Below are 27,971 nucleotides of genomic sequence, written 5' to 3'. Positions count from 1 at the left end.
AAAATCAAGGGATTCACTGAAATGCAATCTCCTATCTCCTTTCCAAATCTTACTCACTTCCCTGCTTGCCTGATGAGAGGCAAGCACTTTTTCCTTGCTCAGATGGGATTTTAAAGTAGCATGTCTCATCTAGTAGGTTTTGTTTTAGTCCCAAAATCTCAGACTTTGCTAATACGCTGTGTATAAAACCTTCACCATTTATGCACCAATGATATGATGAAAACTTAGGTCAGGGGGCTCTGATTAACAAAACGAAGCCACTAATAGCTGAAGACAGATACTTTAAGTAGAGTTAATTTTTAGCTTTTGGTCCATTCCCACATGTTCCAGTAGTGGGAGACACAACTTTGATAATGGTCTGAAAACTTGCTGTTTGAAAACTCTTCCAAGTTAACAAAAACCAAACATGACTGAAAATTTAGCTGTATAATCTACACTTAAACATCTAAAATGATACTATATGACTCCTCAGAACAGCAAAGCATCTGCAGAAACTTCAGATACCCAAACTTGTCACTGGCTTTTTCTGGATGTGAATGCTCCCCAGTGCTCCCTGTGTGTCTGCAATTTCCCTTTTCCTTTACCATCTCCACCCTCATTTCTGACATACTTCTGATACCAAAGTTAGCAGGGGAGGGTTTATGACTCAAGTTCTACATCAAAGATCTTTTGCCTAGATCTAGAGTATTTGCTGCTGTTCTTTCCCTTCCCCTCATTTTTCCCATCCTCACTTATCCATCTTACACATTATAGAGTTTTAAATAGTGGGATGGGAGAATAAATTTTTGTTACACTTTGAGTCTGACCTGCTCGATCTTTAATGATGTGGGCAGTTCAAGAGCAGCCATAGAGAGTTTGCTTATCAGTCCTGCAGGCTGCCACTCCAACAGTCTTTGAAAACTGCAGTTTTAAAGGCTATTTTTTTAAGATCTGCTGTATTAGGGGAGATGAAAGAAGTTCTTGTTAAAATGTAATGTAGTTCTTACAAGTCCAGTTGTTTCAGCAAAGTAACACAGCAAAACACCAAAATTGTAACAGATCTTCAAGGCAGAAATCAACCTCTTTAAAATAGCTTGTCAAGGATCCTGCTCACAGCTCTCAGAAGTTTTCAATGACCTATTAATAATCTAATATTTTTCTGAAGGTCATCTCTTAAATATTGGTCACTAAACCATAGAACTGGGGTTCTATGGACACATAGTGTTCTGGCCAGGCATTTTCAGTATTTGCCCAGCAGACACTGCTTCCCAGCTTGCCCAGCTCAGCTAAGAGATATATTGAGATATATGAGATAAATTGTGAATCAGGTTCCGGGGAAAAACAACTTCATGCAACAGCTGATGTCTTTTGTCTTTCTATTCCTATGGAACAGTATGGATTCAGCAACCCAGGTATTGCATGTAGTAGCTGCATGGCTGTCTCAGAAATCTTCAGAACCAAGAGACGTTTCTGTTCTTCAGAAGTTCACTGAGCACTGGCACAAAGCCCCTTTTTGCAAGAGTATTCTTTTTGCTACCTGATGTCAGGTGATTACAGAAACTCATAGTAAATTCTTTCACTGTAACAATAAAATAGAAGTGCTTTCTATGTTGTCTTTAACCTCAGACAGGGGAAAGAAGAATGATCCTCATAAAGGAGTCTGCTGTTGTTACAGATCTGTTTAGTTTAGGAAGAAGATATTTAGTGCTGATTGCCCCTGAGTGACCTAACCACATATGGAATGTAAAAATACCTGCACATCATACAGCTGCAGGATTAATAATAATATTTTTAATCTCCCCCAAATAAAAGGACTACTAGTGTTTTGCATAGAACTCCGTAGAACTTGAGCTGGTGTGTTTAAGGGAACACCTACAGATTAAATCCCAAGCAAGGTCTGAAAGAATTCATGTAGATCTTAATGTAGACTTAAAAATAATCAGAACTCGGTCAAAACCAAATTACTTCTAGACATCTGCATGAGTAAAGTATTAACTTGTTGTGCTTCTGACATCAGCTGTTTCTTGTATTAGCCTAAAACCAGAGAGCTTGAGGATTACAGTTTTGGATTTACCCTTTTCCTATCAAAAAATGGACTCAGATGGAACAGCTTAGTCTTTGAATTCAAGACCAGCTTTTGAGATAAAAAGAGGTTTCATTAGATGATTGTTTTCCTTTTTGTATTTTAGCCTTTGGGCTGTAAACAATTTTTTTTTTATCTGTAGTGGAAGTAGTTCTGCTTTAAAGCAGAAAATGTGGTTTATATCTTACTACTTGGGGAAGACTAAAGTGGTATTATTATTATTTTAGAGAGCAGTGTTAAGACCTTTAAGCCTGTTTATTTCAAAATCTAGTTCTGATGTTTGTATTAATTATAGTTAGTATCTGTGATGTAACAGCATGCAATGGAAACACAGCTGCATTGCTACCTGCAACTTCAGATAATTCATTGTTGGCAGATTGTCACAGAAAAGGTGAAATTGGTACTACAAGAACTGGATGGATCAGCAATAATTGAGAAATATCATGTGATAAAGCAAACCAAAGGGTTTTTGCTGCTGCCCTTGGGCTCTGTTGGTAGCCCTGGAATGTCAAAAGTTGTCAAAACCACAAGATATCCAGCTGGTACAGAAATGTGCTGTGAGTTTGGGATGAAAAATGCTATTGATTTAGCTTTGTTAGAACAATATAATATGAGACAAGGTTCACTGAAAAAGTCACTGTGTTTTGAATTGGCATATTTTTCCACTTAATTGGGATTTAGCACTTAATCAGATCTGGTGTCTACACTTTAAACTGTAGGTAGTTTAAGAGTGTCTGCAGTCAACTTTTAAATTGACAGTCATTCAGGAAGGAGAGAATGTAAACCTGCTTTTGTGAAGTCTGGTTTGTTCATAGAAATGGCTTCAAATGGAAATGGCCTGTAGTCACTCACCTAAAGCAAACAAGAGGTTGGAGGGAGTACTGAGAATGCTGGAATCCCAGCAGAATATTAAATAAAGCTATCTGCATTATTCTGTAAGATACTTGTCTGAATTGCCAGGCTCATACTTACCACAGTTCTTCTACTTTGTGTCCTTCAAAGAAAAAGCAACATTGGTTTCATTTTTTGCTAGTTTCCCTGCACTTGGCAGTCTGTTTTGGGTCTAGCATATTTTCCTGCAAACTTAATAGAAGAACTGAAAAATTACCTGGTAGTCATTGCTTTACATTGTGGTTGAGATGTATCAGTACAAGTTGAGAAGTCTTTATACTTTTACCTGGATTTTACCTGGTCAGAAAATCAGATGTCAGCATCCTGTGTGTCTTTCACTAGAAATTGTTTTTACTTTAAAGTACTTCAGGGTTCTGTGGAGTAAACCTGATGATGAATTTTATAACAAGAGTTCTAATTCATGTGCTAATGACCAAAGCCCAAATGCTAGTTCATCCTGACTTATTTACAAACCAAAGGAAACATATTGCTTCTTTATACATACGTCTTGTGATATGCAACAAAACTGAGATAAATACAGATGTCTCAGAAAATTTTCACTTTATTTTCCATGTTTATGTTTGAAAAATATTGCATACAGGGGATATTCAGATTAGTGTGCCTCTCTACCCTTAAAAATAATAATGTTAATTGCATTTTTTAAAGCATACAACAACTTCTATGCTAAGTAAATATTGCTTAACAGGAACAGAATATTGTTTCAGAAATAAACTAACATTAATTATTTAAATAAAGTTTGAGAATGGAGATAAAAAATATATAAAGCATTTATCTTAGAAGTATAAAATATATTGCTGAAAGTAGTTTGTGTCCTATGATTCAGGTTTTTTTCATTATTCTGTTGTTGTTCTTAAAGCAACTTTTAAGCATGCTATGTATGTTACTCCTCTGCTAGCTTTAAGAAAAATTCTGTAACTATGCAAAACAGTTGGTCAGGGAGGCCTAGTCTGTTATTCCTGGTTGTAGGTCTGTAGAATTCAGCTTATCTCAGACAAAGGTAAAGATAATTGCCTTACAGGAATGCAGGTTAGGTGCTACAGTAGTTACATTTCTGTATTAAAAACAAAAAACCACAAAACATCAAACTTTCCAGGACTCATTCTGTCAGGCATGTTTCAGTTAGACTGGTAGACTAATTTTGCCAGTGTTTTGAGATGGTTACCTTATTTTTCAGCATTTTTTAAACAGTTTGCAACACTTAATTGTGATGATTTAAATAAGGCTACTCTAGACATTTTAGAGTTGTACATCCATGTTAGATGTCTCTAGGCCGCTGAAGCACAATGGGTATGTACAGTTAGCTGGGACAGTTCTACAAAGAAAATAACTTCCTTTGTTATAGTTGTTTAGTTTTTCCAACTGCCTGTTTCAAGCTGATGGTCTGCTTTTAATAACCATATGTGATCAAGATCCTGGCTCCGCATGTCACTGAGAAGTGGAACCTCAAAACACCACCACTGAAACAGAAGGGGATGATGTAGGAGTTACTAGGCACATCCTTTCTCTACTCAGCTTGAGGAAACTAGTTGCAGAACAACATGGTATAATTAAACACCACAACTTTATCAGCACACTTTATATGTGATGGAACTGTTATTCCAGACACAGCATTTGCCACTGACAAAAACTGGATTTAGCTCACTGGGGAGTTCCTGGGTTTATTGCAGGTTTTGATAACAGACTTTTAAATCATGTCTCTCTGTTTGTTGTGTGCATGCCCTCCCATACATCTGGGGTTTTTTTGTAGCATAATTTTGATCTGTAGTACCTGTTGCTAGTGGTAAAAAGTGAATTTGAAACAATATTCTGCTTACAGTGTTATCATTAGGTAGAAGTAAAATTGCTATATTCCTACTTCATAGTCGATACGGCAAGCATAATAGGTAGTGCTGATATAGCTCACCTGAGTTGACTGACTGCCATGTAATTTGGCCAATGACTGTAAATATTAGCCTTAGATACCTCCTAGACATTTGTAGCCTGAAAAATAATCCAGAGAATCTTGAGTACGGTTCTTGGTGCTTACTCAATTAAGTAAATGGGACTATAAACTTTCATTCTACTTTGGTTCTTAACACAGCTCAGAGTTGCCTTCTTGTATTTGTTTTTGAGTCTACTGCCTTCTGTGAAAGTTCTGTTATAAGAGAAGTTCCTTAATATGAGAAGGGATAATATACAGTTGGAGTTGTTTTAAACAGAGGTAGAAGCTTGTTCCACTTTAATGTGGTTATCATTGTTTATTTAATAATATGTTTTCTCAATGTAAATCTTAATGCTGAGATCAAAGGCTGTTACGCTTGCTATAACTTTAGAACACAAATCCATGAAACCAACTTCTAGTTACAAATGCCAGCCTGAAAAAAAACCTCACACTTTCTTCTTGGTGTGTGCTTGTCAACACACACATTCTGTACAACGTGATAAGACACTTGTAGTTAACATGTGCATGCAACCAAAATAGATTAAAGGCATGTACTGAAGTTTTTAAGACAGTACAGACGAGACAATCAGCAATTTAAGGCATGTTAGAAACAGGGAGGGAACATAATTGTGCTCATTTATTCAATTTTAAAATGAAACAAAAATTATTACATAGCCTTCTGGTTGACAGTCAGAAATTAGTCTTTTGAAACAGTAAGCATACAAAAAATTGTGTTTAGGAATATGAGAAAAACACTCTTAAATTTACTGAAAAGTAAATACAGTAGATTGCCGCACTCTGTTTGCATTTGTATAATGAAAGTTCCAGCAGGCGGCTGCTTACTTCATAATATCTTTAAAACCTTTGTGTTGCTCCTCTGGTCTATAAGAATCTGGCCCTTATGTCCTTATCAATGTCTATGTAATTCCTTTGCATGGGATGCAAGACTTGTAATAGATGACAAAACTGACATGCAGTCAGAATTTTGGTTTAGTTAGTTACATGCACAGTCCAGCAGAGCTAGATACCTTGCTGGGATCCTGCAACATGCTCTGCTTTCCATGCAATATGCTAAGCATTCTGACATCATAGAATCTTAGGTGTTCTAAAGAGCACTGAGGAAAACTAGCTCATTTGTGTCCTGAAACGTTGGCAATTCCTATTTTGAATTCTTAAAATTAGTTCTAATATATACTAAAATCTTTGCAGTTCTGCAGTGCCTATTTAGCTAGCCTAAAGAAATTCCTGCGGAGTCCTAACACTGCTGCCAGATGAAAAGGCAAAAAGAAAATTTAAATGAATAGCAGAAATCAGAATAATTTTGCATTAAACACTGGCTCATGCTCTGTCCATTAAAATGCATTTTTTGTTCTTGTTAAAATTTGTTTTTGTCAAGCTGCTGTTCAGGTTCCTAGTAATCATCTACAGGTTGTTAAAATTGTCCTTTTCATCATGCATTTGATATGTAAACTGATTCTTCTTGTGTTAGGCTGTGAGAATGGTAGTTGATGTGTCCCAGCTGCTGAGACAGATAAGGCATTTCATGACAGTTTCATGAAAAATGTTCTATCTCCTGTGCTCCCCACACTTTTCTCTCCTTATCGGCCTTTTTTCCACTCAACAAAAGTGCAGCTAGGCCATGTGGCCTAACATCTTATTCCCCTGCTGCTGACCCAGCCCAGACATGACATCAGTACTAGGGCACGATATGTCAGCTTCCTCAAGGCAGAAGGGAGCATGGTGTAGGAGGAACTGAGCTGAAAAGTTCTCAGGGGATGAGAGGGGTGTATTACAAGTCGCATGTTTTAAGCAAACAGAATGGAATCTCTTGAAACAGATATTTGCTGCTTAGATTTTTCTCACTTACATGCAGTTCATACCAAGTCAAGGACTTTAAACCAAGTTTGAGATAATATCAAAAAGAGGGCAAAAGCAGGCCAATTGAATAAGTCAAAGTCATTTAAAATGGTCCAGAAGAAAGTGATTGGGTCTCAGGAAAATGAGGCCAGCAGCTAATGCAAAATAAAGCAACCCACTTCCACAGAAAGAAACAACCCATTTTGTAGACAGTCAAAAGCATGTGAAAGTGGTGTTATTTTAGTGCAGCTGATGTGCTTAAGAACCATATCTTAATCTGTCTTTGATAACTTGCTGCTTTAGATATACTGATGGGTGCCTCAGGCTATATGTAGCCTAAAAGCCATCAGTCGAGAATAAAATGTGCAAAACTGGTACTGTTATCTGTTTGTTGTTAGGGGGTTTTGCCCAGTCATGAGGGTTAGAGAAAATGGCAGAAGGACAGCAACACTCTTAAGTGTAGGCTTTTAACTGCTGTGTTTAAGGAGTTTTCAAAAGGCGAAACTGCCCTCATTCTTACTGTGCTGCTTGGACAGCCCGAAGTAGTTCTAAGTGCCCGGCCCAGCACCCGTCTGTTCCGTGCCACTAGAAGGGATGAGGTGGTATCTCTTTCTGTCTTATTCATAGATGGGGAGATGGCATGTTTTATGTTTTCTTCCCTTTGTTCCCTGTCTTTTCCACCTGCCATTTGTGAGTGTTCAGAGGTCAGAGATTCAACTGTTAAGAGAGAGAGCCTGAAACTTAAGTAAGGTAACACTGACTTTTAAAAACCAAAGCAAAAATTGAAGGTTTTAGAAGACAGACAGAGGCATAATTAATATTAAAAGTTACATCGCTATTGAAAAAACACGTTCCGAGTTGCAGTTCAGTCAGGTGAAAGAGGCTACAACAATCATCAGAGATCTTTTTAATCATACCAATAATCACCCACTATACACAAAATAGCACAATATACAGGGTCATTGGGTCATCAGAGATACTTGCTCTGTAGTTAGGGGAATATGGTCAATTCAGAGTCCATCATATACCATAGTTCTGGAAAGCAAATAGGCAACTACAAATTCACCTAATGTAGGTAAAAATTTAATGAAGGATTGATCATTGATCACTCAGCAAATTTGATGTAAAAGCACCACCGAGTTAAGAAGCCTTTGTCCATAGTTTTGTGGATATTAGAGTGGTATTTGACTTCATCAATGGATAAAAAAATGTGACTTGTAGTCCATCTGAATGTTGCTGAGTGAGTGGAAGGGTTTCAGGAACTTTTTTATTGTTTTGTCCTTTAGATGTGTGTAATATGCAAAATGCTATAAATAATTACATTTCCATTAAAAGTTGAAAAGATCCACCTGAAGTGTAAGTTTAGCCAAGGCCACAAACTTATGTGAGTTTCAAATACATGTAGTACTTACCATGCCAAAGCCTCTCAGGGCTTTTTCTAGATGATCTACAGTACACAGTAAATGAATGAAAACAAGCAATTCTTTGGCTTATGAGACAACTGCTGAAATACTCAGCAACAAAAACCAGCAGAGACAGAATGTATGAAAGTGAAAGAATGAAACAAGGTCAATAAAGAGTACCTAAGGCACCTTGTTTAATAATCATCTTTGCTACACTCCTTAAGACCTCCAAATAACATAAATCTGTAAATGCTAAGGAATGTGAAGATGAAACAACTGAGGAGATTGAAGATGAAAGAGCAGAGGACAAAATACATTACTCTTATTCATAGTTAAAATTCCCATGATCAAAGGTTGTGAATATTCTTTTAAGTTATAATGAAGTAAAGAGAAGAATCAGAGCTAGGAAAATGAATGAAAGGAGGAACCAGTACTGTTAAGAGTAAGTTAATTTGATATTCATGAATTGCAAGTCAAAGTGAAGTAGAAAAGAAGGCTGGAGATTGGAATATTTCCTCTATTGTCTAGTGCATTTCTCAGTCTCAAGTGAGACTATCCGGGGGCGGGGGGGGGGGCATATCCCCCTTAATTTAAAAAACAAAAGAATAGGAGAGTCCAGTCCGTAATTGCTTTAGGAATATGCACTGTACAGCAGGAACTGCAAAACTGTCTTTGCAAAAAAAAAAAGCAATGAAGAATTTTAAAGAGGCCTGGGAATTCTGTTTATTCTAAAATAAATAAATAAATAAATTACCACCTTAGTTGAGACTTTCATCAAATGCAGTATGTAGTTTGGATTGGTACTTTGGACTGGTACTATAAGCTACGTCTGATGACAAACTGGTTAAGTCTTGATTTGGCCACTCCTCCCTGCAAATCAATACCAACTAAAAAAAAAAAAAAAGGCAGGGAAGAATGCCATTACTACTCTGGCTTATTACAAGATGGTTTGTTAAAGTGAGTCAGATATATTGAGTTGGCTTCCTTTTCTTATACTAGAAAATAGAGCATATAATTAAAGCTCTCTTTGACATAACTGGCTTACTACGAATTTGATGACCTGGGTGCAAGATGTTCAGTCAGCTTCCAAATTTGTGTTCCCTCCCTTCTGCTAGCTAAAGGGAAATTTATCCTTTTACATACATCTCAGGGAAAAAAAAAAGCCAACAAACCTCTATCCATTTCAGTCTCTGGCCTTATTTGAATACTAGTCCCTCTATACACACCTAAAAGTTTCAAAACACCATGAGAGATTGAAAGGAGAAATTGCTGAGAAATCTGTAGGTATCCAAATGTGTGCAGCAGAGTAGGAAGTTAGGTCAGCTGAATGCTTCAGGGGGTATAAATACTTCTGAGGCGTTTTTTTTCCCACATAGTTTTTGGACTATCAAACTAAAGTCTGCAATAGCCAGAAGCCTGCTTACATTTTAATGCATATTAATTATAAACTGTACAACAGCATTTAGTGCTCATGAAGATGATTGTTACACTTTTGGCGTTTTTAGGAAAGCACATCAAGCTTTAAAATAGAATAAGACTGCTGTCTTTCAGTACCTAGACTTTGTGCTCATGAAGTATACAAAAAACCACAGGTATTTTCCTCATTGTCTGCTTTTACCTTACATTCTCCCCTCAGGTATGGCCCATTTCCTGTTCCCTTGGAGCTACCTTTGGCTATATGGCTGGTCTGATTATTGCACCTCTGTGGATACACTGGAACCGGAAGCAGCTTACATACAAAAGCAGATAACTGGAGCAAAAAGAGACAAGGTATTTCTTTGTGCAGATTCCATACAGACTGCAAAAGTTGGGGTTTTTTAAGATATATATATATATATATAGTCAAAGCAGAAGAGTGTCCAAATTCAGTTAAGAGTATTTCAGGCCAAGCATCTCCACTCAGTAAAATCACATAGATGCCATTTCGGCATGGTGCAGTTTTTGCTTCCTCTAGACTGTGTAACCCTGAGAGATTGTACCTTCCAGTCTGAATAAAATATTTGTAACAGATATGGTGGCTTCTTATTACAAGTTCATTGAGTTTGATTTTATTCCTCTGGATTTCACTGGTTGTAGAAGGCAGAAATGTAGGTTTAACTTTCAAACCTGGAACAAATTCACTATGTACTTAATGCATTGTATTTAAAATCAGTAGAATTTCACAGTAAGCCTGGCCATTGTCAAATGTTTCTCACGTGATCAAGCAGCAGTTTATGCATCTTGAGCCTATTCTCTTCTTCACTGTGTGTTTCTTTGGAGTTAGAATGGCTATAATAGCTTCATCAAAAACAGTCTTCAGTCCTTTCTGTGTTAAAGCTGAACACTCCACATAACAGTAGGCTCCTATCTGTCAAGAAAATAAGTTAATTCAATAGCAGTATGTCTCAGCTGTTCAATTCCATCTGGGCACTTCTGCTTCCCCCACCCCCTTACCCCCATAGCAACATTACAATGTTTGGCTGCAATCTAAAAAAGTTATCCGAATGTGTACCCCCCGTAGGAGAAAATAAGATCTGGAAGGTATTTAAGTTGATTGGTTTCTATGAGAAACAAAAAAGTTCTTTAGATTGGCAGTGGAGGTAAGATATGGTTGATAATTAAAGAGCAAAAAATAATTAGATGACTCATTTGTGTTTCAAAAATAAAGGCTCTGTAAGTGTCCTGATAAGCATTATCTACACAGTAGTTACAGTGGTAGTATAACATTCTCAAATAATGACTAAAAGATGCTTCCAACATTTTGCTTGAGCAGGAGAGGTCCCTTCCAACCTCTGTTTAAAACCAGTCTGTGGATTTTAATTATCTTTGAGTAATATTTATGTAGCTTGTATAACTTTTATAAGTGTCTACACTGAAAATTAGAACTACTACTGACAAGAAAATGTAATTACATATGTCTGCTTGTTACGTATATTCGTTAATTTTAAGTGTTGTTAACTGGAAAGCAGTCATAAGATTTCATATGTGGACTGCTAAAAGATATGCAAAAAGTGGTAAATGAAGACAAAGTCAAGTAGAAATAGGGGTGTTTTGTTGTTGTTCTTTGTTACTTGGTCTCATTTAGGTGTATCCAGTTTACCTCTTTTGCTAACTTCTGTCCTTGCTCCACAGATACGGGCTTCTCTTTCATATCATTCAGTCTTGCCAAAGTTTTTGGGTCATCACGGAGATCAATCTAGCAAGAAAGATTGAAGTCATGCTGGAATACTTTATCTAAACAAAAGTCAGCAGGCAATATGATACCCTCTTTTAAAGGAGAATTATTCAGTGGAATATTATCTCTATAAAAATGGAGTCACGTCATGATTCAGATCGTGGACCCTTCATGATTCAAAAGCCCTAAATTTAAGCTGTGAGCCTTTAATTCAGAAGGAAGAAGCATTTATTCTGTAATTCAGCACTTCAATTAGATGTGATCATCTTAGAATACCAAATGCAGTGGCAGAAAGATTAACCCAAAGGTAACACCAACGTGTGGGTCACTTAATAAATGAAGCCCAGTCCACTACCCACAAGAAGCAAGAGGAAATTGTCTTGCTTCTCCCCTTTTCCTTTGTTTCAGCAAATATTGCATGTGACTAATAGTTGTAAACCCAAGTAATTCCAGTAGCATGGGCATGAGCAGACAATTTTATTCAGTAAGTCCCATGACTTTTTAGAAAGTCACATGGGAGACATGCAGCCCATCTTGCCAGCCACCGTGTTTAAAATGGATATAAGTTTTTTTAACAAAATGGAGATAGCTCATTGGAGGACAACACATATCTGTGTTTTTCTGCCACCTGTAAGGGTTGTTCCTTCAAAGGCAGGAGGAGGTGCTGCTCAGGTCCTGTTGGGCCTCAACTTCCAGCCCAAAGAAAAGGCACTGTACAATAATCCTAATTGTTTAAATAAAGTAGAACAGAACCAAATATACCTGTGTTCCTACTAGTAAAAAGGGAACATTAGGTGCATATTCCTTCAACTCCGGTACCCATTCTTCCTTCACATTTTGAAATGAAGCAGGGTTTACCACTGAGAAGCAGATAAGGAAGACATCGGTCATAGGGTAAGATAAAGGTCTCAGACGATCATAGTCTTCCTAAGGAAGAAAAATTCTGTTATCTGCAATATTAAATTGTTGCCTGTATTTTAACAGTTATATTCAGAAACTGCATTTGTATTTTATGAAGGTTATTGAGGCCAACTTCCTGAATGTTTAAAACTATTCCAGGTTAGTTAGTGTCACTGTTAGAGCAAAATCTACATATGAAGATAACTATATGTGAATATAAGTATTTTGAAAAATGTGTTAATACAGATAGAAACTTGCTTCTCTATGAGAATATACAGAAGATTACCATTCAAAAAGTTTTCACTTAAGGAAAAAACCAAAAGGCTTATGGTTCAAACATACTTGCAGATCAAAGATTAGTATTGTAGAGAAATAAGCAGGTGTGCCTGCTGTAGAGTCATTCAGGTTATACAACACTAGACTAGATTAAGGCTGTTTGATGCACTTAAATGTTCTATTTTGGATCATACACAGAGGTGATATTTAAAGCCCTCCTTAGAATTTTCTTTGTTTCTTAGAAACCTTACAGTCCTGTTCCTAGTGTTCAGGGCAGTAGGAAGGATCAGAAGGGACCTCCTTTGTCTAGACTGTGCTTTCTATTAGCAAGCCCAGCAAAGGATCAGATGGAACAGAAATTCAGGATCAAGAACACTATCAGTGGAATATTAATGCCTCTCTTTGTTTGTTGGGTGTGTTGGGAAGAGTTAGTGTGAAAAGATTATTTAGGACATTTAGAGCTCCAGCATTTAAAGCCAGCAGTCCTACTGCCAGGGCATACAATACTGTGGCGAGACAAGTACCTAGGAGCATTGCCCCCTTGTAAATCAGAGTTCTCTCTAGCAAGGGAGAAAGTGGATTTTTGCCCTATGTTTTAGCTGACATCCGGAGGGAACATGCCTCAGCTTCTCTCTGCAAGGCTTCCTTTGGTCTTTGGCAGTGAACCAATGCCTTATCATTCCTGCTATAGAATTTTGGTGGTTTTTGCAACATAGATAACTAAGACTGAGGCCAGGCATTACAGAGGCACTAACAAATGCTGGATTTATATCTTCCACAGTAAATACCAATTTATTAGGGCTGCTGCAGCAGTTTCCCTCTTTCCTATGTAAACCGCCCATATTAATTAAGTTTCACAAATATTGCAATGATTTGTTTACTAAACAGAGACAGAAATGTAATTCAAGTCCATGTTTGAAATGAGACAGAAAATTAAATTTCTGTTTCCTTGGCAACAGCTACATTACCAGAGTATTAACCTGTAGTCACACCCTCAAAAACACCCTTCATTGATTCATTAGGTTTTAAACATGGTCTCTAGAATTTCAGAAAAACTGTGAGAACTTCCTCAGAACAGTTTCTGCTTGGCTCATCTTTCCATTTGGAAGTCAACAGCTGTGGGAAGAGAGTTGTTATTCTCATGAACTGGAGGAAAGACAAGCATTGACAGAAATTCTGCAGTAGGAAGGAGGTGATCATTCCTTGTCATACTCTTGTGCCATTCTGAGTGTCTGCTCGAGTTTTGTAAACAGGCTTGTCAATTAGCTAGAGAATACTTAATTGTTGACATGGCTTCCCAATTTCACAACCACAGTAACTGACACCACTTCGAAGCTACAACATTTGACAGGCCTTTTCCCTGTCTGTGTCAGGCTCTTGCCCTGATTCAGAAGAAAGAAACCGTGTCTCTTCCAAATCTGTGGGCATTCATCATAGAAAGCAGAAATAACTTCAAAACACCAACACAGGAAGTTGAAACTCTTTTAACATTTAGTTAGTTTTTTTAGGCATGTATTTTACGTTTCATTTCTACTACTGAATGTAGCTGGATCCTGCTTAGGGTTGCACTCTGTTTTCTGGGGTGGAGACTAAAATCCTAAAAGAAGCTTCTCAACTACCAATTACTCTGTTCCCTGGGGTACAAAATCTGCATGAAAGAACACCTAGTGGATCTGTCAGTTACTCTCAAATTCAGCTCTAGATCATATGTGGGGTATTAGTGAATAAGTTGTGTTTTTAAAAAATCTAGTTAAAAGCTGTAATTTGTTCCTACCACCAAAGAGCTGCCCTCCCTATACTCTGTATTTTCTAAAAATCTCATATCTGCATTAGCATAACTAGAATACTGCCTGCACTAAATGCTGGAATGGAGAAAGCATTTCACTGTCACCAGAAATTACTGTTAGTCCATTAACCTTAAAATAGCTCTTTACTTAATCTATTTCAAATTACGGTTGGACCTTTTATTCATAGCAAATATTAATCATTTTCTTAAAGCTAGTCTCAGGTCTGAACTCCTTTCCTGCTCCTGCATTTGTTTATATGCCTTTTGATTTATATCCTATCCCACTTGCACTGGGCAAGCTGTGGGCAAGTGTAATTAAGAGTTAAATGGACGGCAAGTGCAATGTGATTGGATACATCATGTACCACAGCCAAAGATGTGTGTGGTATTTGCTGCAGTGGCTTCACTGCATTTAAGCTTCCTTAAATTATCAGACAATTTGGCTATACCCACCAGTCCTGCTGCTTGAAACATGACAGCACTCTCAGGTGCTCCTTTAAACCTTGTCTGTGCTCTGAACATTAGGTGTGCATTGATACTAATAGTGGCAGTAGTTCTAACAAAGCCTCCCATCACATGATTGGACTGGTCCTGAGTCGTCCTGGGAGAACCTCTGCTTAAATTTCGTCAGCATCTAGTAGGCCATCTGTGCTTAAAGACTCCTTCTGCCTCCCAACAGCCCCTCAGAAACAGCAATAAAATCTGTGAACTTTCTCTGATGTATTGGGCTAGCATAACTGCTACAATTGGTAGAAGAATCTAAAATACCAAATTAATTTAGACTGAATATTAGAGAAGTCTGGGAAAATCTTACTGTTTCAACTATAACTTATTTCCTGAATCTAGCATAAGGGAAATAAATGTGATTTATTCTACAATTAAATGCAATGGCAAAATTGATTATACTAGCCAGTCAACATAAATTCTAATTTGAGTACATGGACATACCACACTATACAGCAATTATAACTAATTAGACAATCTGACTGGGGGAGGCACTGCATATATATTTAGGCTTTAAAAATATTTAAGGATATGGGTAAGAATATTTTAAGAATGTGAATAAGATGGGCAAGAAAGCCCCCAAGGATTGAAATACTCAGCCCAAGTCTCAAAAACTTGACGCTATAATAGTGAAACAGCTCATTCTCCAACATACTCTAGAGGTTAAAAAAAATTGTTTGCTGAAGCAGGTGAATACAGAAAATACGAGGGCTGTAGTAACTTCAAGCAAAATTGAACACAAGAATGTTGACTTAATTAATGTTCTATGGAGCTGTGATCCCTCTAAAAGACATGACACAGCAGGACTGTTCATAATTTCCCTAGTATCCATGTGGAAACCCAGGACAGTGTTTCCTGTGGAAATCCCAGGACAGCTGCCAGTACACAGTAGACATGAAAAAGGAGATGAGATGAAGGAGCTAAAGACTTGGGTTCTCAACTACAAATGGGGCTTTTGTTTTTGAAGTGGAGAATGGAAATTCAGACTTTAAAATTACCATGTCGTCTTATGGTAGGCTGAAGGTATGTCTAGCATTGCCTTTATCTTGGTTCCTTAAAATCTGTCCTTTAGGTGTCCTTTTCTATGTGCAGTACTTAATAATCTGCCTGAGATTTTCTGCTGCCTTGTATTTGAATACTGTATTTTGGATGATGAAGAGGATTTGCTCTAACATGTCCAAAATCTGGCTATTTCCAGCATTTATCTGTTCAGAAACAGAGGTCTTGGGAAACTTTTTGTATGCAGACTAAAGAATGGTATTGCAATTCCACAGCATTATAATAATCTTCATTTCATGGGTTTGCTCAGACCAAAAGCAGAACACAGTGTCCTGTTTCAAGTCATGCATTTGATTTTGAACTGATACTTTTGACCAGTTCTGTGGATATCAGCTGAGACACAGCTAAACCCACGGAAACTGTATTCCAAATTCTGCCACTGACACAGTATGTAGTCCTGAGGAAATCATTATCCTCTCTCTGTTTGCATCCTCCCATCTGTAGGGGTTTGCTAGCTTAATAATGCATTAGTCTTTGCAAAGCACTCCAAAAGTCTTTGATGTACACAGCTTATGTGCAGTGGAATATTTAAAAAAAGAAATAAACTCAGACAAAATGGAGTATAATAATTTCTGGACAACCTTCTTGACCCACAAAAAGCACTATTTCCTTATATTTATTAGGATGCTGAAATGAGAGGCGCAGACATACAGAGATTCTGTATGTAGAGACCTTGTAGCTCCCCCGATTTATGGTATCACGCTCCTCCCGGCTCGAGTTGAAGTGATGGATGCAGAGACAGAGGTCCTTACCCCTCTGTCAGTAGTGTGAGACCACATGCCTCCTGCTCATCTGGAATGGTATTAGGGTCTCTCTGTCCACTTCGGAGAGATGAAAGGCAATTAGTCTTTTGCCGCCAATACCTTCCCATACCTTGACCAAGACCTTTGAGGAAGTCCAGGCCTCTCAGATCTGCCATTGCAAGTCATGAAGACAATGTTAACCTAGATCTGTCTGGTTGATTTTTATTTCCTTTAAGGAAATAGAAGAAACCAAATTCTGATATGTCACTAACATTGATGCAAGGGCCTAAGATGTGTCATGTTTTAATCCACACTCAGTATCTTGTTCTGACAGAACCAAAGTAATGAATTCTTGTTGCTATTGAGTAAGAAAGCGGCACAGACTCCAAGAAGGCTGGTTTGCACAACAACCGCTTTAATGTGAAAAACTCTCCTCTTTATAGACTGACTGGACACATTCTACCTGGTTGGCTAATTAACAAAAACACTTTTCTCACAAACAATTCTTGAGAAGAACAGAAAAACAAAGAGTAGAAAAACACCACCTGCAGGTTTTTTACAACAACAAGCTATCATCGTTTCTCTACAACTCCCTAAAAGTCTCACAAGTCTGCTGTGAGAAAACTTACCTCGTTTTCTCGCTCTCTGACCCGACTATCATATCCACAAATTATTTTATGTGTTTTGCAGTTTAGGAATGAAATTTTAACAATGCATTTTCAGTTGTTTTACTGACACATCCTTGATAAACCTATTTCTATTCCAAGAGGTAAAAGTGAGTGGGTGGGAAACAAAATAAAGCTTGCACCACTGGAAGAAAAACTGGAGCTCAAAACCTCTGCATTTGTGATCTCTGTGTTAGCAACCATCTGTTGCTTTCACAGCTTACAACAGCAATCAAAAGGAGAGGTTCTCACTCCCAACCATCTGTTTTTAGAGGGGAAGCCAAAAATAGACATCAGGCAGAGTTGCTAAAGGAATCCAACCTTCATGCAGCAAAGGGTAATCACTACTGCTCAGAGGGGCTCAGTGAGGCAGAGTTTTGCAGAGTAAAATCCCTGGTAAAAGTCTAAGTTTTAACCACTTCATAGTAACAAGAGTCAGAAGTCCTCTCTTATTATAAACTGTCATATTTCAATTTTTAAAATTCATTTCAAAGCTGTCCTTCAAGACTGCATTTTTCAGTTTTCCTCCCTGAAAATAAGTTTCTGTTTCAGAAGGTCCCCTGTAATATTTTGGAAAACATGACAAGTGAACCATAATGACTGATGTAGATCATATGTGGACTTAGTAACAACTCAGAGCTACCTCTGGACACATCTTGCCATCTCCCCCAAATTGTTTGGAATTAAAGGCTGATCTACAGCTTTACCATAAGCACCAGGCAAAGCTTCTCTCTGAAGGTTTTGAAAGCAACTGTATACTCCAAGAGCACACCAGGAAACGGACTTCACTCTGCTGAATCACCCTGTGGTTTCTGATTCTACAAGACACTTGGTGGGGGAGGAGAGAGAGGGAAGTGGCCTGTACTGCCCCATGCCAAGCACAAATTGCTTCCCTGGCTAAAAAACACTCTTCAAATTTTTCAGTCTGGGCTGTGTAACACTGTAACCCTTTGCAAGGCAGGAGGGTGGAGTGTCCCCCAGGATGCTGGTTTCCTGGCACTGCCACTCACAAGGCACCACTAATGCAGGACCATTTGGCATAAAGCTGCAGTTTGGACTGACAGTGCATTGCCATAAAACATCTGCTTATCCAATTCCATGACCCAAGCTCTGCTAAGCTGATGACTACATTTGATTTTTCAGTTGCCTACATCTGTAGCCCCTAGCTTTTGAACATGCAAAACAAGAAAGATGCAGTGATTATTCCCTGGCTGCAGGGGAAAAGTGCACTACAGACCCTGTCTCTTCACAGGCTTCTGAGGATGCAGCTTGCATTGCTAAAGAAAGCAGAATTGTCCTGTTGTGGTTTATTTGCACAGGTTTCACAGAGAGTGCAAAAAGCTGTTGGTTTTGACCCAGCATCTATTTTTAATTTATAGAAAAGGCTGCAAGTATGCAGAGTAAGTGCTCTTCCATTGTATTCTAAAAATGAAGTAAACTGATCTAAATCCATTTCTGAATTCCTGTGAGGAGGACTGTTCAAAGGACATATGAATTATACATTGAAAAAGCCCAGGGTTTGTGAATTACCTTTTTTTATAATAACAAAACTTTCCTCCTGGCATATTTGAGAACTGTGCAGCTGCTTATATGTCTGAAAAGGTTTTCTGGATGGAGAGAAATAACTAGCTGGAAGATGGAGCCTAGTAAGATGGATTTTACATCATTAGAGACAGGAAGGACAGCATATTTTTTTAATTATACACAAAATTGCCTTTAAGTGATCAGATTTGATCCTGTCCTTAATATGGGATTCAGTACTGTCCAAATGCTACATCTTGCCATGTGGTGATGCTAAACTGCTTTCCTAGATGGTCTCAATAGCACACTCCCTTCTCTCCATCACTGTGAGAACTTCAACTTGCTGGTTGGTTTTCTAGAAGAGAAAGTCCCTGAATTTTCTCTATAGGGTTTATTTTTTCAGCATCTGTATCAACAGAACATGTATTCAACTGACTGCAGGCACAGTTTCACTTGAACACCTTCACCTAAACCTGTTGTCTACCCACTATGGAGCTCCTAAGAAATGGCAGAGTAGCTGGCATGGACAAACCCTTTTACTCCTTGCCCATAAGAAATCTCAGTCCTGCTGTGCATTTCTTTCTTACTGTCAGTGACTTTATGAACAGCATTCTTTTCACACTGGATTTCCATTTTCCCCAGGAAAGGGATTTACCTTGTTGTGTCTGCAGCCATGAACAATCAGGATTTACCGTTCTTTCAGATACAGCAAATTAAAGTTAAACATAAAATGCACTCTGACACAGGAGATCTGGACAGATCCTCTGCAGAACTTGCTCTTTAGAAAGATGGGTTCTCTGACTTTATTTTTACAGAAGAATATGACCTGTTCTCACAGGCAAACAGCCTACAGGGCAGAGTTGGTTTAATACAGTTATCCATATAATATCAGATATGTCTTTTAATTTGCTACCTGTATAAAGACTGATCAGACAAACAAGACTGATCAGTTAGGTGTCCCATTCCCTTCCACCTTTTACAAATAAACCCCAAAAGCACATTCTTTAGACCAGTATTGAGGAACACATAGAAGATTACAGCTTTACTGCCTCCTCAAGATTAGTTCCCATCACACAACTTTCTCAGGAGAGTGCCAAGGCCATCATGTGCCCCTTTAATTAACATATCACAGTGAAAGAGTTTCTGGAAAGAAAGGAGTTCCTAAGAGTCTTCTGCACCTTGTTTTATATCAAGTCCCATTTGCTAGGGCTAAAAGCTGCCACTGAAAAATGTGATAAAACACTTAGCAGATGTTAAGGCAATTGAAAAACCGTAGGCAGTTTTTCTTAAGTGAGGAATTTTTAAGCCATCTCACTCCCCGTGGCTGGCCTATCTGTTGGTCATAACTAAAGATGCATCCCCGGTCACACCTGGCATCCATCCCTTGTTGACTCCAACACCAAATCCCAACTGGAAATCGGACCAACAAGGAAGTAGCATTAAGTCATAATGATGATCGTAAAGCATTTGTGACTACATCTAATTTAGAGCACAAGCTGCCTGAGGTACTCTGAATCTGTGTTTTATTCATGTGAAGCAATATACTCACCTAGGATGCTGACAGATGTTGCTTTGCTCTGGAGAATAATGCTACCACCTGCATTTTTATGTGCACACCAGTAAGTGCCTGGCATAGCAAAGAATTATTGCACACGTGCCACAGCACAGATGCAGCATGTAACAGGATTAAAACAGACTGGGACAGTAACTGTAAAGTGTCAAATGACACAACCTCTTTGGAACTGCTGAAAGTGTCACGTAGCATTCAGACATTTTTCTTAACACAACTCACCCAATCACCAATTCAAAGAAATAGACTGCTTCCAAAACCACAGAACAGAGCAGTAAAAAGGTACAGTTCTTCTCCTCTGTGTCCTTATTTTGCATTTTTTCTCATTAGAGGAGGAGCAATTTTGTTACAAATGCAACTGCTAATTTGGAGGCTTAAAAAAAAAGGCCTGAAGATCTGCCCCAAAGCATCCATTTTTGAGATGTTGAAGTTTATAATTCACAATAGAACTGCAGGATTTTGAATCCATGTGCTTTATATTACTTCCTAATTACCAGGTTCCTGGAGTCTCTATAAAGAAGAAGCACATCCTTTTCACGTTTAAATGAAAGATTAATTTCTAGTACCCCACAGATATAGAGAAAGGTTGATACGTGAAGATAGATGAAGGCCAAAGATTTAAAGAAAACCCACACACAGCAAAGGGCAAAACCATTTTAATTTCCTAGATTTCTTAGGAAGTGGTGTATGTGGGTAGGAAGAGCTGGCTCATCATTTTGAATACCCAGGACTAACCTGAAAAAAAAACCAAAAAAACCAAACCTTGCTGAAATAGGTTTTGCATCCATTTTCCCCACGTGTTCTTAATAAAGGAATTGTAACAAAGTTTACTGAAATCAGCAGTAGGGTGCCAGCTAACACAGAACTTAGGATCAGACCCTAACACACCCTTTTTACTTTGCAGGTCCGTGCTATGGAGACAGTGCTCTCATCTATTTTTGTTTACTTTCTTTTAAGATGTAGTTTGGAGGCTGAATCAGGAGTTAGGCTATAAATGAAAACTGCATTTTTTTATACTTCTCCTATTTACCAAAATATGTAGAGTTCTTTGCAAAGAAAACAGAATTAAATGGTGAAGCCTAAGTATGGACCTGACAAAAATTCCCAGGGTCTCATATGTTCTCTAGCAGAAAAATTCCAGAGTCATGCTACCTTACCCAGTTGTCCCATTCCATCAGTCCTGCCTCCTGCAGCACAGCTGTAGATTATATGATACTCAGCTGAGTGCAGATGCACACACCATTTTAAAATGAACTGGGCAAGTAAAGAGGATACGCAATAACAATGTGCTGGAAGAACAGTAACTATTTGAATTCAGTGTTGCCTTTTTAGTTGGTCATGTTTAGCTAGCATGGTAAGATGCCACTGTGCCTCAAAGAAATTGAAAATTCGTAAAATTCAGACAGCACTCTGTCACAAACTAAAGGATATCTGCTGACTCTTAACCTGGGAAAAAAGGGCTTTTTACTTGGCCATGTAATCAGTGTTTAGCAAAGGGTCCATCCTAGGTCAGTAGTCTTCATAAAAATGTGCTTTTAACATACCAAAAATTGAAATTTCAGAGAACCTGTCAAACTTGGTTTGCTTTGTATTCTTTATTTTGGTCTGCCATTAACTTGCTGTTAAAGTGGCAAAGATATTCTGGATCTACTTTTTCAAATGCATCCCTTAGATTTGATTTTAACATAACTCAGTGTCACTATTCAGAAGTACTGTGGGGCTTTTGGCACTCTGAAAATGAAACGTAACTGTCTTGAGTTTCCAACATCTATCTAGTGGATGCTTCTGGGAACTCAGAACACCATCTCCCGTTCCACAACTCCCCATCTGGTGATAACAGTACTTACCTATCCTTCTAGGAAAGCTGCCGTGCTTTCAAAGCATGAGTCACAGCTCATGAAGAGGCGTTTAGATGCAGGCTTTGCACTGACAGTATTATTGTTGCAAGGCCATTTTTAATAACCAATCTGAAGATATAAGTCCTTTTCCTTTTAAAGAGAAAGCCTGTCTTTGCTTAAATACTTATCTAGAGAGCTCTAAACAGATATTGTCAGCTCAGGCACTTCACCTCCTCTTACACTGAATAACTTAAATTCCAAAGGGAGAATCGAGGATCTAGGCATGCTTTTATTTTATCTGCATACATCCAGTTGTTAAATCTTCGTGGCTGGCAACATCCTGAGGCATAGAGCAGCTTCAGCAGAGGCTGAGCTATTCATAGGCCAGCACGCTGGGCTGGGAGTGAGCTCATGAGCTCACAGCTTCTCAGTGCCAGCTGCCAGCTCGGCTGGGACATGGGAGCGAGGGGAAAATGCATGTGGGAGGAGGGAGGCACGGGGGCAGGGTGGGGGCAGAAAGGGGACAGGATGTTAGTTACTAACATTTCATGTTTAGATCTAGATCTGCCAAAATTATGTTGGAGGTCTTGGTGTTTACACTTCTGCAGTAAAGGGTGGCAGGCTTTGCATTGTGTGAGACTGCTTCACTCCAGGCTGACATTTGGAGCTACAGCTGCCTGGTAGGGGCAACTCAGAAGGAGCAGTGTGCTCTGAGGAGGAACATTTCTATTTTGCAACAGACCAGCAGCTGCCTCTCTTCTCAGTAAGATACTGAAGTGGTACCTAGGGCTAGACCAGAACCAGCAAGGAGTATAAAGATTACTGCTATTTATTTACAGCAACCACCACAGGTTTGGGAACTATCCATTTTAATAACCACACCTCACACACAGACACCTTCACATTTATAACCATTTGTTTTTACACCTCTCCTTAATGCAGACACTCATCTCCCTAATAACTGAGTTAGCTTTATACACTTCAGCAGCCTGACCAACTTAAACATAAAATTGCTTTAGCATCAGGTCTTCTGTTACAACCAAAAAAATCAGTGTATCTGAATTGAGATAGCTGTGGCTGCAACCAGTGTGACCATCTGAGCTGAGATGTGCAAAGAAGTGGATTATTCTGTGCTTGTCAATACCATGGTTTATGGTACTGTTCTTGGGACAGGTGAGAAGGCACCAAGAGCTTCATTGTATCAGACCCTGTATTTTAGGGTGTTTAGGGCAGAGATATAAAAGCAGAGAACCAAGGAACACAGTTCACCTCAGCTTTGTCCAACCAGGCCCCGCTAGTATCAACAGTAAGTGATGCTGAGAGATATAAATGTTATTATGAGGCGCTGCACCATAGTAGGATTCACCATACCCTGCTCTGCCCAGATGCTGGCTTGCTGCCAAATCTGCACCAAACAGCCATGCCATGCCTCAGCATCTTTCTTCCCAGAGTAACACAAGCAGTACAGGCTCTGCTACTGCAGACTCCCCATCCTTCCTCTAGATACCAACCATCCTTTACAGCAAAGACACAGGAGCAGAGCAAGATTTCCCCCTGTATGTGGTCAGCACACCCTGGGAGAAAGGGACACCATGGATTAAAATCCTACACCAAAAGAAACTGGCAGAAGGATAGACTCCAACTGTCATTTTAAACAACCTTGAATATAGAGCAAAATCCCCAAAAGGCAACTCCTCTGTGTCCTACCACTTATTCCGACCACTTGGGATATAGCAACAGGACATGTGCCACCGCTTTGTTAGTGCTTGTAGACATTCCTCCAAAAATGTTAACATCTTGAGAGCTGGCAGTATTACTTCTAATATCTTGGAAGAGCAAAATGATAATCACTTGCCAGCAGTTCAAAACCACTCTGACATGGTGATCTTAACAGACCCCTGATGAAGCCATGGTTCTCTTCCCAAGCTGATATTGCCATGTACCCCTGTTCAATGAAGAGCAGTATTGACACACAGTCTCCCAGAAGAGGCTGCTGCAAAGTCAGAGGCCTCCAAACATCAGTATCAGAAGCATCTCATGTTTAAACTTCAGTGCATTGATGTGTCTTCAGTGTAGGTGGGTTCCACAGTTCTCATCTTCCAGGGAAACCAAGACCTGCTCTAAACCCACCCAGTACACGCAGCAAGGCTAAAAGGAGCTGCTAGCTCCACCTCTGGGAGGAATTGCTGAAGGAATGGCACCAAATTCCCACCCGCCTCCCTGATATCAGAGGCTGCCTCCACAGCTGCAAACCCAAATGGGCTCTCAGAGCCTCCACAGCCCAGCAGCTGTAGTGGCTATTCTCTGCTGAACCAGGGCCTCTGTATTTTCAGCCAGAGAAAAGCCTTCTTGAACTCACACACACTCAAAGGCCTGTGTGTAAACTGAACTTCTGTGAACCACTAGTGGCATTTTTCCTTGCTATATATATTACCAGGGAAAAAATGAGATTTTAATAGATTTATTTTCAGCCTACTTTAAACTCATGAAGATATGAGGCCTTATGTCATCGTTATAGTTACTACATGTGATCCTGTGTGTGTTGTGAGGAAGCAAGCTGGAAATGAGTACTGGATGAAATCAAAAGCTTGCAACTCCTCTGCCAAAGCAAAGTCTGTCACAAGTTGCTAAATACATAACCACACAAGTTAAAGAGACCCACACACTGATAAGCCAGTATTTCAGGGTGAGAGCCTGCTGTGCACCAGCGATGAATCAAAATCTTATCTTTAATCTTTCTTCTGCTATGGGCTTTCTGCATGGATAGTTAGTCACTATCTGAACTTTCATTAACCCTCTTCACCCCTCTTCCCCCTGAACTGAAATCTGTAGAAATCTGTACCTATTTACTTTGTCCAGGGCTGGAAGTATAAACATGCTGATGATTGTGAACTGCTTAGATACCAGAGTGATCACACACTGCCAAGTTTTATAAAACTATACTATCGGGCCAGTATTTTACAGTAAAATTATTTGGGGGTGATAGAATTAGAGACAAAAGCACTGATGTGTGCTGGCATAGAAATCCCAGCTTTGGGCAGCAATGTATCCAATCCATATGTAAGGCTGGGGAAGCAGTAGCCATGTACCAGGTACAGCATGCTGTTTCCCCAACACAGAGAAGACATCATCAACTCATGTCTTTTCTGCTCTTTACTATATATATATATTTAAGCTTTAATGTAAGTTTTCTATTATTGTGTAGCTTTGGGAAGACAGGCTTGTCAGCTGCTCTGACAAAGCAGCTTTTAACTAAATGATGTTGCTGGGCTGGCATCTTGATACAGACTCCCTTCTTTAGTTGTACCGGATGTTGGGATGGGGCTCCTGTGGGCAGTCTCTGACATGCACCAATTCCCCAAACATGCTCAAGTGGGATGGGGGTAGTAGTAAAGATTTTATTAATACCACAGATCTGACTAAAAGGGGAGTTTTGCCAAGACCAGATACATCTGTAAAGGTAGCCTCATTAAAACACTGTGTGAACTGAGGGTCCTTTGAATCAGGTCAACAAGATCTATTTCTAGGTGCCTCAAAAACTGCCCTGGAATTCAAAATGAGGATTTCAGCTTCTCAGAAATTGGAAAAAAAATCTCTATATACAGCTTCACACGGAAAAGTTTTTCTTAGTGTAACAGGAACACCTTCATTTGCTGTTTGTTGTAAACTGGCCAGTTTACCCTACTGACTTTTGAGGAGGCCAAAGGTCACCTGTGTTTGCAGTCAGCACATTCAGGCAGAGTGGGGTACCACAAAGCCACCTTAGTTAAGGTTACACAGAGCTAACAACATGTACATTAATAGCAACAAGCCCAGAACATGCAGTTTGAGACAGCATCCCCAAATAAACCGTGCATATGTACAGCAGTGCTAGGCTCACTTTCACACTTTCCAGTGCTCATTATAAAAAAAAATATATTAGTTGCACACTAACCAAATGCTTTGTCTGAGCACTAGATCCTCACTTTGCAACCTACTTAAGCAACATTTTAAAGCTGTGTTCTGAACTAATTACTATTCAAAAATAGTAATATTCTGCTATGATAGCAATAAGAAATGCACTTAGCTGGCATAAATTTGACTAGCTTGTGTTTATATCAGGGAGATGACAAGCATGAAGTCAGTTTTTGTGGGAAAAGTCTCATCCTTCAGGGTATCAGCTTTCTGGAAATGGCGCTGTTTCCTACAATTCTCAGGGAATTAATTTTTTTACTGATTTCAGGCCTAACAAATATATAAGACTGGTAAAATGCTGATTGCCTAACTCAAGGCTACATACAGATCTGAAAAGGTACACTAATTCAGGCAGCAGTTGTTCAATTAAGTATAGGAACAACATGGTTAAAAATTACAGCTTTAATCTATGCAACTTCAGTGAGATTGTCTTACGAGTTGCTCTTTACAACAAGGAAGCATGTCTGAGGTCATGTGAGACTAAAGCACATGCTTGCTCACGCTGCAAGAAGAAGTTTAATATAGGGAATACACGACTTTACAGAAACCCATGCTGCATTTCCGTATATGCTCTGCACCTCCTTCAGAGACGCCTGCACCTCCTGGGGTCAGGCTCTTCACAAACTGTTTCAAATAAGGGATCCCCAGAAAGTACTCTAACCCTGGAGACCATGCAAGTTAAGCTAAGGAAGAGATTATTTGAATCATGGAGCCCTTTAGAAACCACTAGACCAGTGACCCCTCCAAACATCCAGTATTTTATCCATCATTAAAGTTACTTAAGAGCCATGCTGACATCACAGCATCTTTCACAACTGGTTGTAATGATCTTAACCAAACGAATCACTTGAGTTGTCTGGGACAGCAAAAGAAACCCAGGTTATCTCAAAGGCAGTGGCTAAGAATTACATGTTATTATTTTCCACCTTTAGTTCGAACAACTCTTTGTAGCTATTTGAGTGCTGTAAACCACAACCAAGGCAAGCTGCGGCAGCCTGGCTCTCCATCCGACCCGAGGCGGCTGAGGCAGCGTGTGCCCTCTGTGCTGAACGGGGCACATTTCTTCACCTGAAGGCCGGCGAGAGGGTCGGAACCCCGGAGAAGGGGGATCTGGCCAGTGGCCATGCCTGGCCCGGAGCACTGCCCCGCAGGCGCCGGGCATCCCCCCACCCCAGCGCCGGGCGATGCCGTGGCGCCTCGGCCCCAGCACCGCTAAAAATAAAGCCCGTCTCCGCCTGCCCGCCCTCGGGAATCGAGGTTGGATCGATGGTTTTCTTTTAAAGCCGGATTTTATCAATCGTCCCCCCACCCCCACCAACCCGCCTCTGAACCGCCCAGCCCGGACCACAGCCCTGCGAATAACTTCAGCGCCGGGATCGCCGGCGGGCGGGGGGACGGGGCCGAGGATCCGCGGGCAGCGCTCGGCACTCACCTGGCCGGCGGTGTCGTACAGCCCCAGCAGGTACTGCTTGCCCCCGACGGTAACGCTGACTGCGAGGGGAGAGAAACACGGCGGGTGAGGGGGGGCAAGCCCGGCCGACCCCTCTGCCGGCCCCCCCGGCAGGGCCAGGCCAGGGGATGGAGGGAGGAGGGAGGGGAGAAAGCGGCTGCCGCTCCCAGCGGTAGCGGGACCCCCCGCCCGCTCACCTGCGTAGTGGTCGAAGACGGTGGGCACGTACTCCTCGGGGAAGGCGTCGTTGGCGTAGCTCATCAGCAGGCACGTCTTGCCCACGGCGCCGTCCCCCACCACCACGCACTTCAGCATGACCGCCGCGCTGCCATGGGCCATGGCCGGAGCCCGCCCTCATGGCCCCGCGGGCGCGCCCCGCCGAGCCGGGCCCCTCGG

General features: G+C 40.0%; 2 protein-coding genes across 5 annotated transcripts in view; one reads left to right on the top strand and one right to left on the bottom strand.

The window, feature by feature from the left end:
* Positions 1-11,461, top strand: part of PIGF (phosphatidylinositol glycan anchor biosynthesis class F) — a 20,463-nt gene extending 9,002 nt beyond the window's left edge. For 2 of the 3 annotated variants that reach the window (XM_053939286.1, XM_053939285.1), the window contains exon 6: positions 9,792-10,165. In XM_053939286.1, the coding sequence (XP_053795261.1) occupies positions 9,792-9,905 (114 nt within the window). In that variant the 3' untranslated portion in view covers positions 9,906-10,165. Of the gene's footprint in view, positions 1-9,791; positions 10,166-11,266 lie in introns of those variants that run through there. The other variant, XM_053939287.1, reaches the window with a different exon arrangement.
* RHOQ (ras homolog family member Q) lies at positions 5,500-27,971 on the bottom strand. Of its 2 annotated transcripts, none has more exons than XM_053939288.1 (5): positions 27,773-27,971; positions 27,558-27,616; positions 12,072-12,236; positions 11,235-11,330; positions 5,500-10,502 (listed from the first exon to the last, which is right to left on the bottom strand). In XM_053939288.1, exons 1-5 carry the CDS (start codon positions 27,912-27,914, stop codon positions 10,347-10,349), a joined length of 618 nt encoding a protein of 205 aa, XP_053795263.1. In that variant the 5' UTR covers positions 27,915-27,971; the 3' UTR covers positions 5,500-10,346. The 2 variants fall into 2 exon arrangements, with proteins under 2 accessions (XP_053795263.1, XP_053795264.1); XM_053939289.1 differs by having other exon boundaries at positions 12,072-12,169.

The sequence above is a fragment of the Vidua chalybeata genome, chromosome 3 (assembly GCF_026979565.1).
Source record: "Vidua chalybeata isolate OUT-0048 chromosome 3, bVidCha1 merged haplotype, whole genome shotgun sequence".
Taxonomy (NCBI): Eukaryota; Metazoa; Chordata; class Aves; order Passeriformes; family Viduidae; genus Vidua; species Vidua chalybeata.
The sequence above is the reverse complement of the archived record's forward strand: the minus strand, read 5'-3'. Positions and strand labels throughout refer to the sequence as shown.

Coding starts and splice junctions, on each gene's coding strand:
- RHOQ (XM_053939288.1), bottom strand. CDS start 27,914: ATGGCCCATGGCAGCGCGGCGGTCATGCTGAAGTGCGTGGTGGTGGGG. Junction 27,617..27,772: donor CGTCTTCGACCACTACGCAG/GTGAGCGGGCGG, acceptor CTCCCCTCGCAG/TCAGCGTTACCGTCGGGGGC. Junction 11,331..12,071: donor TTTTACTAGTAGGAACACAG/GTATATTTGGTT, acceptor CTTTCTTGCTAG/ATTGATCTCCGTGATGACCC.